At 37.9% G+C, this 12,973-nt stretch overlaps 1 protein-coding gene across 1 annotated transcript in view; it reads left to right on the top strand.

The window, feature by feature from the left end:
• LOC114648072 (cytochrome P450 2B1-like) overlaps window positions 1–5,204 on the top strand; it is a 30,916-nt gene extending 25,712 nt beyond the window's left edge. Inside the window, exon 9 of the mRNA XM_028796879.2 lies at window positions 4,007–5,204. Within this exon, the coding sequence (XP_028652712.2) occupies window positions 4,007–4,188 (182 nt within the window). The 3' untranslated portion in view covers window positions 4,189–5,204. The remainder of the gene's footprint in view (window positions 1–4,006) is intronic.
• Window positions 5,205–12,973: the final 7,769 nt, after the last annotated feature.

Here is a 12,973-nt window from a genome sequence, read left to right on the forward strand (position 1 = left end):
GACACACATGACAAGAAAAAAGTGTGTAAGCAAAAGGCCCAGATGTTAAAAGACATCCTAATAATACCCTGGACTTCATTGTGAAAGCAACACAAGGATATGGCTAGAGAGCTGCAAATTATATTATTTTCCTTGATCATCTGAATGATTTTGATAAGATACCACAAGAGAGGCTAATAGTCAAATTAAGAAAAGTGGTAAATCAGGCTGCTGTTTGTACAGTAAGTGAGTACAAAATTGTCTTAAACATCAGAAATAAAGTTTTATCTTGAGATGAACCAATTTAAAATGAGGTGTTATTAAAACCGATGTGCTCATGGGTAAGTGCTGGTTTTGCTGATTTTTTTTTAAATATACATAAACAATTTGGATAAGAATACAAGCAACATGTCAGACAACCTTGGAAATTATAATAAATAAGGGGAAATATCAGATAATATAGAGTCAGTTAAACCACTAGAGAGACCTACACACAGGCTATGGCAGATTTGTGGTAGGTCAAATTTAATGTAAGTAAATATACAGTATAACACATAGGAAGCAAAAATGTTGGATTTGAAAGTACAATTGGTGTTCAGAAAGTCGAAGGTACACCTTATGCGTAGCACCCAGTACTCGTCAGTTGTCACTATTTACATTCAGACTGTACAGAAGTGATCAACAAGTCAGGGGAGGTTATGCTTAAGCTTCATTTATAACTCTAGTGATGTCTCAAGTAGAGTACTGTTTTGGTCTAAATATTACAAAAAGGACACAGCAACACTAGAAGAAAGTCTAAAGTAGAATGACTACCTAATCCTGAAATTAAGTCGTATGAGCTATGAGGAACAGCTGAAGAATCAGAACCTATCCAGTTCAAGCAAGCAGAGATTAGAAGATGTTTAAAATTAAGTAAAGAATTAGTACAGCAGATAAATAAACTCTACAGCTGCTTCCTAAGGGCAAATTCTACACAACTGTAAGAAAGTTTTTCTTCACACAAAGAACCACAGACATATGGAATACATTACCAAGTAGTGTGCTGGAAAATAGGACTTTACATACAGTTAGGTCCATAAATATTTGGACAGAGACAACTTTTTTCTAATTTTGGTTCTGTACATTACCACAATGAATTTTAAATGAAACAACTCAGATGCAGTTGAAGTGCAGACTTTCAGCTTTTATTCAGTGGGGTGAACAAAACGATTGCATAAAAATGTGAGGCAACTAAAGCATTTTTTTAACACAATCCCTTCATTTCAGGGGCTCAAAAGTAATTGGACAATTGACTCAAAGGCTATTTCATGGGCAGGTGTGGGCAAGTCCATCGTTATGTCATTATCAATTAAGCAGATAAAAGGCCTGGAGTTGATTTGAGGTGTGGTGCTTGCATGTGGAAGATTTTGCAGTGAACAGACAACATGCGGTCAAAGGAGCTCTCCATGCAGGTGAAAGAAGCCATCCTTAAGCTGAGAAAACAGAAAAAACTCATCCGAGAAATTGCCACAATATAACGAGTGGCAAAATCTACAGTTTGGTACATCCTGAGAAAGAAAGCAAGCACTTGTGAACTCAGCAACACAAAAAAACCTGGACATCCACGGAAGACATCAGTGGTGGATGATCGCAGAATCATTTCCATGGTGAAGAGAAACCCCTTCACAACAGTCAACCAAGTGAACAACACTCTCCAGGGGGTAGGCGTATCGATATCCAAGTCTACCATAAAGAGAAGACTGCATGAAAGTAAATACAGAGGGTGCACTGCAAGGTGCAAGCCACTCATAAGCCTCAAGAATAGAAAGGCTAGACTGGACTTTGCTATAGAGCATCTAAAAAAGCCAGCACAGTTCTGGAAAAACATTCTTTGGACAGATGAAACCAAGATCAACCTCTACCAGAATGATGGCAAGAAAAAAGTATGGAGAAGGCGTGGAACAGCTCATTTTCCAAAGCATACCACATCATCTGTAAAACATGGTGGAGGCAGTGTGATGGCTTGGGCGTGCATGGCTGGCAGTGGCACTGGGACACTGGGACACTAGTGTTTATTGATGATGTGACACAGGACAGAAGCAGCCAAATTAATTCTGAGGTATTCAGAGACATACTGTCTGCTCAAATCCAGCTAAATGCAGTCAAATTGATTGGGCGGCATTTCATGATACAGATGGACAATGACCCAAAACATACAGCCAAAGCAACCCAGTAGTTTATTAAAGCAAAGAAGTGGAAAGTTCTTGAATGGCCAAGTCAGTCACCTGATCTTAACTCAACTGAGCATGCATTTCACTTATTGAAGACTAAACTTCAGACAGAAAGGCCCACAAACAAACAGCAACTGAAAGCCGCTGCAGTAAAGGCCTGGCAGAGCATTAAAAAGGAGGAAACCCCGCATCTGGTGATGTCCATGAGTACAAGACTTCAGGCTGTCATTGCCAGTAAAGGGTTTTCAACCAAGTATTAGAAATGAACATTTTATTTCCAGTTATTTAATTTGTCCAATTACTTTTGAGCCCCTGAAATGAAGGGACTGTGTTAAAAAATGCTTTAGTTGCCTTACATTTTTATGCAATCGTTTAGTTCACCCCACTGAATTAAAGCTGAAAGTCTGCACTTTAACAGCATCTGAGTTGTTTCATTTAAAATTCATTGTGTTAATGTACAGAACCAAAATTAGAATAAAGTTGTCTCTGTCCAAATATTTATGGACCTAACTCTACCTTCAATCTTTGACTTGATGTTATTTTGAAGAAAATAGGTGAAAATAGGCTTGGTGAGCTTAATTGCCTATTATCATCAAAACTGGTCTAGCATTTTACTCTTTTCTCCAGTTAATGTAGATTTTCACCAACAATCCAAATAAGTGCAATTTCAATTGAATGGCTACTTAAAACTGGCCCATGGAGAGTGAGAGTGAGCCGTGGGTTAAACTGGTATCTGCCCTGATTTTAGTGCTATGTATAAAGCAGGTATAAATAATGGCTGGATGAATTTATTAAATCTTAGGATGAATGTGATGGTTAAGGTTTCTGCCTCACAGTTACAAGGACCTTGGTTCATTTTCCTGCTAAGTTAAAGACAAGAAGGTTTGTTTTAATCCGACAATACTTTTTAATCTCATTTTGTGAGCCTTTTATCATTCACAGCTATATATTTTTAGATCAGCACCTTTCACTATATATACAGTGAAATAAAACACAGTTTATTTTTTACTGAAGTAATGTAAAAATTTGTAACAATGCATTTCAGAGTATAATTCAAAAAAGGCACAAAAGAATAAGAAATAAACTCAATAAGGTTTTATTGGCTAAATGATTACCTGTTGATTCAGATTTAATCACTTTATAACCCTGAGCAGGTTATATATACCTGTGTAAATGCACCGTGGTGATTGTACACATTTCTTGTTGGAAGAGTCTTCTTAATTAATTAATTAATTAATTAGGTAACATCAAATAAACTGACTGATTTTACTTAATTAATCAATTACTTAGTTAAACAAACACATTTATTTTAAGCTTAATTAAGGCTAGCACAATGAAACAAAGATTATTACTTCTCTCTCCTATTTGCCAAGTTCTGTGTGACATTTCCAAGTTCTCCAGGTACTCTGGTCATCCCCAACAAACTGGCTCTACATTACAGCAGTATGAGTGGGCCTTATAGAAGACTGGTCTCACGTCCCGGGTTTGTACCTATCTTGTGCAAAACGTATTAATACAGGCTCCAGTGTCTGTAACAGTGAACTGGATTAAGAGTACCTAAGAATGTTATGCTTTGTTCAAAAAGACAGATGATATGGAATCACTGTGTAAAGTGTTTCCTTTTTATTCTTTTCCAAAAAGTCCTCACCACCAAGGATGAGCAATCAAAGCTTCATTTCATGTGCAAACCTGTTATATTGCCAAATGCAGTGTTCTGAATGTATTCTACATACCAAAGAACTGCTAAATAGCATTCATTCATTTTTCTTACATCAAATGTATGTGATTAATGAACATATCATGATTTTATATTGCAGGAAAGCGCAAATGTGCAGGTGAAGGTCTAGCCATGATGGAGCTCATCTTGTTTTTCTCAACCCTCTTGCAGAACTTCACGTTTCGCCCAACAGAGGATCCTGCTAATATCAACTTATCACCAGATTCCAAGTTAATTTTTAAAATTCTCAGGCCATATAAGTTTATGGCCATCCCACGATAGCAAGACCGAATATAAATCTATTTGAACACAGAGCTAAGTAAAACACAAGAAGAGATTAAACAAGGAAGCCAACGCATACTCTATGAATGTTCTTAATTTTAACACTTTTTCACTTTATTAATGTAATGAGAAGTCAAGCCAAATGACACCTTTGATTGACTAACTAAAAACATTACAATATTCAAGTTTTTGAAGCAACTTAGGCCCTTTCATCAGGCAAGATGTAATCACATTACATTTAATACATTGTGTCTGAAGAAGGAGCCTGAGTATCACTGAGCAATCAAAATAATAAATACAGTAAGGTGAGGACTCCACACAAATAGTTTTTATTGCTTTAATGAAAATTATTCTTCCACCCACATGTGTGCGAGCATTACCCCTATATATTTAAAATGTACAACGTTATGGCAAATATTCAGATAATCCTTTTATATTATGTATAGACCCTACAGGACACACTTTTCTGACTGTCTCATTGTCTGTCATTTCATGAGAAATACAGAGAGTTTGGAAGTGGTACTGCATTGACAAGTGTCTCTTATCAAATGGTAAGCGTTAGAGGTAGGGGAAAATTTGATATAGCACAGTGTTACATTATTTTTGTAGTGTCAAATCACTGATGGACTAATGAAAATTACTAGGATTTATTTTTTTAATAGTGAATCATTTCAGGTATAGGTGGGTATATATCTGCACATTACATTGATCACATCTTGTCTGAAGAAGCGGTCTGTGTTGCCTTGAAAGCTTGCATATTGTAATCTTTTTAGTTAGCCGATAAAAAAAAAGGTGTCATTTTGCTTGATTTCTCAGTACATCCATAATGGCTAACATGGTACAACACCCTACTATCACTTTATTAAATGAATTCTCCTACAATCACTCTTTCCCCTTTTGTTAATCTTTTTTGCTTTATAATGTACTGTAATGTAATTTACTATGAAATATACTATATAGAATATTCATTAATAGGAATCTAAATAAAAAAGGATTTCCATATTTCATCATCACTACTTCAGTCTGGCTGTTTTTAATAAAAGAAATTCCCAAAGTGTATCATACTCTGGATTTTATAGGGTAATGCCAATGACTGCTTTTTTCCCTTATGTGCAGCAGCAGAGATTCATTTTGGTATTATGCAGTTTCAGTGCACATTTTCTTTAAAAACTCATTTACCTTTGTGGTGCCCAAACAAAAAATGTCAGCGAACATTTTTGGATTTTTAATATAAGCGTGTTTTTCTGGATTGGCATTCCAGCCACCGTAAAAACTTCCCACAGCTCTGAAACAGCACATAGGACTCCTTTCTGCAGTTGCACACAGCAAGGCTGTTCACATTTTGAAGGGTATGGGGGAATGCCCTCGGGAGCCTCATTCCTGGAAGATTCAAAACCACTTGAAAAACAATTGGGTCAGGCCTGTTGGGGATCTGAACTGGTGTGGTGCTGAGGCATTGCCAGCTGAATGGCAGCAATCGGGTCCTAATTTGAGGCAGCCCATCTGTGTAGGCATGTGGAACATCTTGTCTCTCCAGCATGATGACCTTCTTCCTCGGCTGTTGGAAGAGCTTTGAAAACTCCACATTTTGCTTAAAACATCAAACTGTTCCTTAAAAGAGAAAAACATACACCACAGAAGTGAAAAAGGCAAAATATTATTTTAAAAAAATATTTAAAAAGTAAACAAGGAGAAATAGTAAAATGTTTTGCTAAAAAGTGTTCCAACCTTCTGCTGAAATGTAAAGCAGACAGCAGTGCGCCCTGTCCTAATCTTTTTACAATATTATGAGATACTCTAAGAATGAGTACTTCCTCGGTAAGGTGCTCAGTTACCAGAGTTTTCAATGCCCTAATAGCCAAATCACCATGAAGAATAAACTGGTCATGTAATTAATTAATGTAGTGATTACACATTTGCAGGTTTAATGTTTGAGTGTTCACTGTGTTTTAAGGTTGCAGCTAGATTTTACTAAATAGGGGCATTTCCAACTGTGATAATTTGTTTGGGGGATGCAGAAGTTTTGTCATGTTATACCTTACTTCTAAATTTTAAATAACTGTTTTTAATCTCATTCTTTCAACTTTTTTGTTTTGCCTGATTTCAGTCGTACAAGGCCATATCTAGTATTGTCAATATTTTATATTGAAACTTTTGATATAAAATTTTGCATCAAGCCTATAAGACAAACACATGCAAAAAGTGAACAGTTCAGAAAGACTTTCAACTTGGATCTCAAATGTGAAAGGTGTAAGATTTAAATAATCTTGTGACAATAAAAAAACAAGAACAGGAGAAAAATATTAGAAATGAAACCATTACTGAATAACTACAAATCATCAGGCATGGATAAACAGCTGCATTTTGAAATATGTGAAATGTGAAACAAGCTACTTCAAAAATGTATATGTGACTTGTCGTAAGATGATGTTTAGGCTTTCACAATTGTGACCGAATGTTTCCTACTGCATAAATCACTGTGAAGACTGCAAGATGTATCTTAACATGGTTTGCCATACTGTATATGCATAGTATGGTTTGATTTCTTCATGCAAAAGGCACAATCCCAAATGAACTTCTTCAGCAACTCTAAGGAGTCGTATCATGCACACAGTCCACACGCTGAGCTGCTTCCTATGGGAGGCGCCAGACCACTCCTCATTCAAATATTTGAATGTTAATGTTTTTATTTTTTTTTTAATGGCTTTGAGCAAGTGTACAAGATCATGTTTGCTTAGTTTTTGAAATGCTGCTAATAAGCAAAACTAAGAAAGGATCTAGAAAGTAGCGTAAGCGAGGAAAGGATCAAACAAGTAAAGAATTTCTGTTTTCATTATAGAAGATACTGTGTGCCATCAAGAAATTAAAAAGATGGAACTGACCGAAGAAAAAAGAAAAGGGTAATATGGAGCATAGTGCTTGTATGTGGCAGAAATATGGAAGCTGAGTAATGTAGAAGAAAAAAAGATGAAAACAATAGAGGCATTCGAGATGTGAGTAGAGAGGTGAATGCTGATCAGCCGGACATGATTATTTTAACAGAACAGCCAATTCAGCGTTGTACTCTGAAAAATAAAGGCCTCAGAGTGGTTCTTTGAGAGCAGTATTTCCCAATCCTTTTCTGGTGTAGCACACTTCTGGTAATCAAAAACATCTCAAGGCACACCACTGTTCTAATAACCACAAACTAATAATACCTCATATACAATAACTGTCTGAAGGGGTGAGACTGCCGGAGAAGTCAATAAAAAAGAGATCAGTGGTTGCAGACACAGCACTTAGTGAGCACTTGGGCAGCATCTCTCAGCTGGTTCATCCCTTTGCCCACCCCTCTCTGCCTAACCGGCAACTTGCATGCCTGCTATCCCCCCAGCCTATGAGACACAGGACCTGCAGAACTGATGAAGCAAAGATACACTTAGAAGTACTTTCTAATGCTGTTATTTTCACTAACCCTCTTCAACTAGCCCCCAAACCCCCCCCCCCCCCGTACGTTGTCGATAATCACACTCTTCCCTGAAGACGTCATCAGTTCCAAAAGGCGTAGACCATAATAAGCAATAACTGAACATTAAATAATTAACAAAAGCATTATTAAACAATCACATAAAACATTTTCCCCCTTCTCCTACCTATTGAATTAATGTGAAAAGAAATCAATAAGTCTTGGAACTGGGTAGGCCGTGAACGCAGTCTTGCTCCTTGAAATATTGGGGGCCTACTGCTGGCAACAGGTTGAGGATTGTTATCCTGGGGAAGAAACAAAGGGTTATGGGACATCCAAGTTGTGGCATGTGGACTAGGGTTCTCTTTGATGATGCTATCAGACCCTGAAGGGGCTGGCACCTTGCATAACCTGCTGGCGTGCCAATGAGACCCATCTTCTTACTGAAAGGTTGACAGTACAAGCTGGCTCTTAATCTGAATGGGTGCTGACCAGAAGGAGGGAAGCTTGTCAGAGCAGCATGGGCGGTGGACACAGTCCATCACCTTGAAACTGGAAATCAGTGCTCTAAAGTGGGTATACAACTAGTCTGTGGGAACCATTTTGTTTTACATACAGTATGTTGACTGAAATGTGTTTACTACTTTTATTGTAATATGGGAGTGGTTTTGAGAAGTTTTTTACCTTATGTACAATACTTTTTTCAATAAAACTTGATTTTGCTTTATTAAAAAATGATAGAGTGGAATTACACATTTTGATAGGTTTTTTTTTTTTGTATATTAATCAATTATTCTGTAAATGTATACAAACTTGTTTTGGTTCCTGCTTACTCTACTTTTCGGTCCCTTGCAGAACTATTCATGGCACAAGATACATGTCTAGTAGAGCTGCAATTGCCACAGCGCTGGCAAAACTGAGCTGTATGAGGCCGCATCTGCTGTACTGATGCCTGGGACTGACAGATGTACTGTTACACTCGGCACCCTGTGGCTCATTCACTGTCTGTATAGCATTAAAGGGATTTGCAGGATGCATCAGTGTTATTTTATGTGCGCATTGAGAAGTAGATTCAATTTGACAAGCAATTGTCAAAGATTTAGCAAGTTTCAAATCATCATCCTCTAAAAGAAACCTCTTGTGCACCAGAGGAAGAGTAGGTTTTTAGTTAATTGGTCTCTTATTATTTAATCGTGAAGATAGCCAAATTTACAAGACTAAGCTAAACCCTATCAATCAGCTACATGCTGTGAAACAGACTCACCAGCACGTTGCACCTGCTGACAGAATTGTAGCCTCTTCCAAAGGAAGCTCTGCCTTTTTGTAAAGTGTTGATCAAGGAGCCCAATAGTGGATTTGTATGTGTAGCGTCACTGAAGACACGGAGTCCTTCTGAGTAGTGATAGGCAATACTGTTGGTTTTCTTTTTGATCCGATACCAGGTGATACTAAGGCCAGTATTGCCAATACCAATACCAATTCTGATGCAGCCAGAGTGTCGTTGTGCAAGAATGGTTAATCTTCTGTGACATCAAAAGTCACATTTTAAAGACTTTGCATTAGACTATTACGTGTGGTGCCAAAGATCAGACTTCTTTGATTGTTTATTAACAGAAATTATTAAACATGCTCAGCTCTTGCAAATTATCTTTGCAATAAAAAATCAAATTAATGGGAAGTAAAGCTGATATCGAGCAGGGATGTGTGGTCAGGGGAGGCAGGTGAGGCTCTCATCATGAAAAATAAAAAAAACTAATAATGATAACATAGGGCGGCACGGTGGCGCAGTGGTAGCGCTGCTGCCTCGCAGTTAGGAGACCCGGGTTCGCTTCTCGGGTCCACCCTGCGTGGAGTTTGCATGTTCTCCCCGTGTCTGCGTGGGTTTCCTCCGGGCGCTTAAGTTTCCTCCCACAGTCCAAAGACATGCAGGTTAGGTGGATTGGTGATTCTACATTGGCCCTAGTGTGTGCTTGGTGTGTGGGTGTGTTTGTGTGTGTCCTGCGGTGGGTTGGCACCCTGCCCGGGATTGGTTCCTGCCTTGTGCCCTGTGTTGGCTGGGATTGGCTCCAGCAGGATCCTGTGTTCGGATTCAGCGGGTTGGAAAATGGATGGATGGGTGGATGATAACATAAAATAAATTTGTCCACTGTGCTATAAATTTGTTTTCTGTATGATTTCAATAATTTTGATCATTTTTATAGTCAAAATCGCTGAATTTGCGCACTTCCTGTTCAAATACAAGGGAGGAACCTGAGGTGCAGCAGCAATGAGCCTCACTTCACCTCAGACTGCACTCTCCCTCACACATGGGGTTGATGCATGCAATTGGTGCGTGCCTGTTGCTGTCTCTCTGTATGTCGCCAGTATAATGTTTGCAGACACGTTTATTATACACCCTGACTTTCCTCAGTCTGGCTAATATCTTTAATGAAGGGGTGTGATATCTTAGTCTTGCTGATCGGACATAAAGCCGCAGTGAAAAGGCACCAGATGAGGTAGACAGTACTGTGCCGCTCTGAAAGGGGTGGATGTGAGCCCAACAGATGCTTTTTGCTGCTGTTCTACTCAGAGGTGCCAATAAGTTAGCGATATCAGAAAGTCAAGTACATTGTAGTGGTCTGTTTATTTTTATTTTTTGTTCCGACGGACTGCCAAAATGGAAGATTAAGACTTTTAAAACTAAAGGAAAATAAGAAGGACTGATACAAGAAAGTGATTCAGATTTTCATAGAGAAGGATAGGCCTATGGACTTCATTTACAAATAAAGTTAAGACAATAAACTGTTTTCAATTTTATAAAAAATGAGATCAGACTATAAAAAACAATACAATGTTTAAAAACTAAATTTTGACCTTAAATAAAATATTCTTTTGTTTTTCTTGTTATCTTTTGTAGAACAATCTGTATTATAGTTGATTAAAGAATCAGAATTTCAGCTTTTAAAAACAACATCTGTCTCTGGTTGTCACTCGTACCAAGTGTATAACCAAGGGGGACAGGGCTTTTACAGCTGCTGCTCCTCGCCTGTGGAATTCTTTACCTCATCACATAAAGGAGTCGTCTACAATTGAACTGTTCAAAACAAGACTAAAGACTCATTTCTATTCACTTGCATTCCATGACCTTCAGTAATACTGATGGTTTCCTCTTTGTGATTATATAACATTACTTTTATTTTTTATGTATGTAACATTACTTCTATTTATTATGTATTTTATTTTATGTTCACATATTTTATTTCTATTTATGTTTTATGTTAATTATTTTGTTTTTCTTTTATTCTATTATTGTAAAGCACTTTGGCCACAGCATTACTAAGTTGTTTTAAATGTGCTATATAAATAAATTGACATTGACATTAACTAAATATTTCAATTAAGGTCCTAATTGAAATCCGATTTTTGAACAATACTTTTTGTATACTTTCATGTATATTCAACGAGTATGAATTGTGGAATTGCAATGGCAAATTTTGAACACATGGAGGACGCAGAGTAAATGCGCTCTCTCGCCGCTATAAAAGTAACGTTCTTTCTTAGCCAAATATGCACCTTACCTATGTTTGTGTAAAGAATGCTGATAAAATAAGAAACATAACCAGTAGTCAATGTGAATGCTTCCAATTGAATGCTGAATAAGCTAGTCTTTTGGGTTCATTTATTTGTAAATCTGACTCTGAAGGAGTCAGTGCCTCATCACCAGCCATGAACTTCACCACACGTCACTGATATCGAGTAATATTTTTTTTACACATTAGATATAATAAATATAGACAGTTTGATACTTTGCTTGTTTATTAACAGAAATTATTAAACATGTTCAGTTGTTGCAGCCATTAACAAGTGTTAGCGTTACATTTTTTCTTGAACAAAAGCATAAAAAGCGTTGCATTTTTGGCTCAAAAAATTACATTTTTTATTTTGATTGTAAAATGGGCAAAACACTAAAAGTACGCAGTCAGCAGGGCCGGAGCCACCATTAAGGCAAATTAGGCAATCGCCTAGGGTGCAGATCATAAAGGGGAGGAAAACCCAGCCGCACGGGTTAGCTCCCGAACAGTCGGTTGGCGCACTAATAAGCTTGGCCTAGGACGCAAAATAAATTGGCACCGGCGCTGGCAGTCAGAAGTGTAAAGAATAAAATAACGATGTAAATACTATTCGAGCGTCGCTTTCGGATTTATCAGAATCACTTTCAGTTTCACTGTCCATTTCAATTGCACTGCCTGAACACAGATTCACTTCGTCATCACTGCTGATGAGAGGCTCCTCAACATCACTGTTGGTATCACTGTGAAGAGCATGCAACACTTGGGCTGCTAAAAAACATTTTACTACTAGGCACGGCTACAGATGAGAGGAGAACACGTGCCTATACCGTTGCCTGGATAACGCTCCGAACTGCCACTTTAGCACTGCTTTACAGACCGATTAATGCTCGGGTCCAACACTAGGGAATGGGAAGTGAAGCTAATATCGAGTATTTGGATAGAATAAATATATAAAGTTTGAAAATGTGTTCTAAGTATGTCCATTCATCAAGCTATACATGTAATATACTCATCACTAAAAACAGACATTGATTTATTTTCTATTCAATTACAATAACCCTACATCAATGTACAGTACTAACGTTACCTGGGTACTGCCTGCCTTTCTAGAAGGCTTCTTTAAGAGTAGACTAAAGCCCTTGGGCAACCGTGCCAGGCTTTTTAGCCTGAGTGTCTGTGCTTTTTTCTGACCGCCTCTGCTGTAAATTCTCGTGTTCGGTGACTGATTTACTTCGTGTGTTTTACCAGGTTTGTAGTGTTACAGCAATAACGTGGGCCTTCTGATATGCATCACAGTTTGCTTCATTACGTTCAGTGAAGTAAAATAACTTCAAACAACTTTTCGCTTTCTTTCTGCCATTACCTCCCATACACAGCCCCACTTCTTTGACTGGTGGACCACAGCACTGCCAGTGTGAATGCAGGACGATGAAAAGCGCGGAAGGAAAAGTAGCTCCAGTTTTACACAATATGACACGTTTAGTTTGATCATGCTCTCACCATCAATTCCTTTTAAAAATAATTTCTATTAAACTTGCATATTACTGAAAATGTTTAATAACAATACGTTTAATAAGAACATTAATGTTTACATTAAAAGGTCAGGCTCGGAAGCATCGATACTTTAGTACCGATCCGCCCATCTCTACTTCTGATCCGAGGAAATGCGGCAGAAAAGCTCTCTTTCTGGTATTGGGGACAGTGTCCAAACCTGTGGTAAGCAGGTTCACCCAGCTGGGAGCAAGAAAGTGGCAGCGGAAAAAGCGGAACATTTTCAGCCATCCGTGTT

The sequence above is a fragment of the Erpetoichthys calabaricus genome, chromosome 1 (assembly GCF_900747795.2).
Source record: "Erpetoichthys calabaricus chromosome 1, fErpCal1.3, whole genome shotgun sequence".
NCBI lineage: Eukaryota > Metazoa > Chordata > Cladistia > Polypteriformes > Polypteridae > Erpetoichthys > Erpetoichthys calabaricus.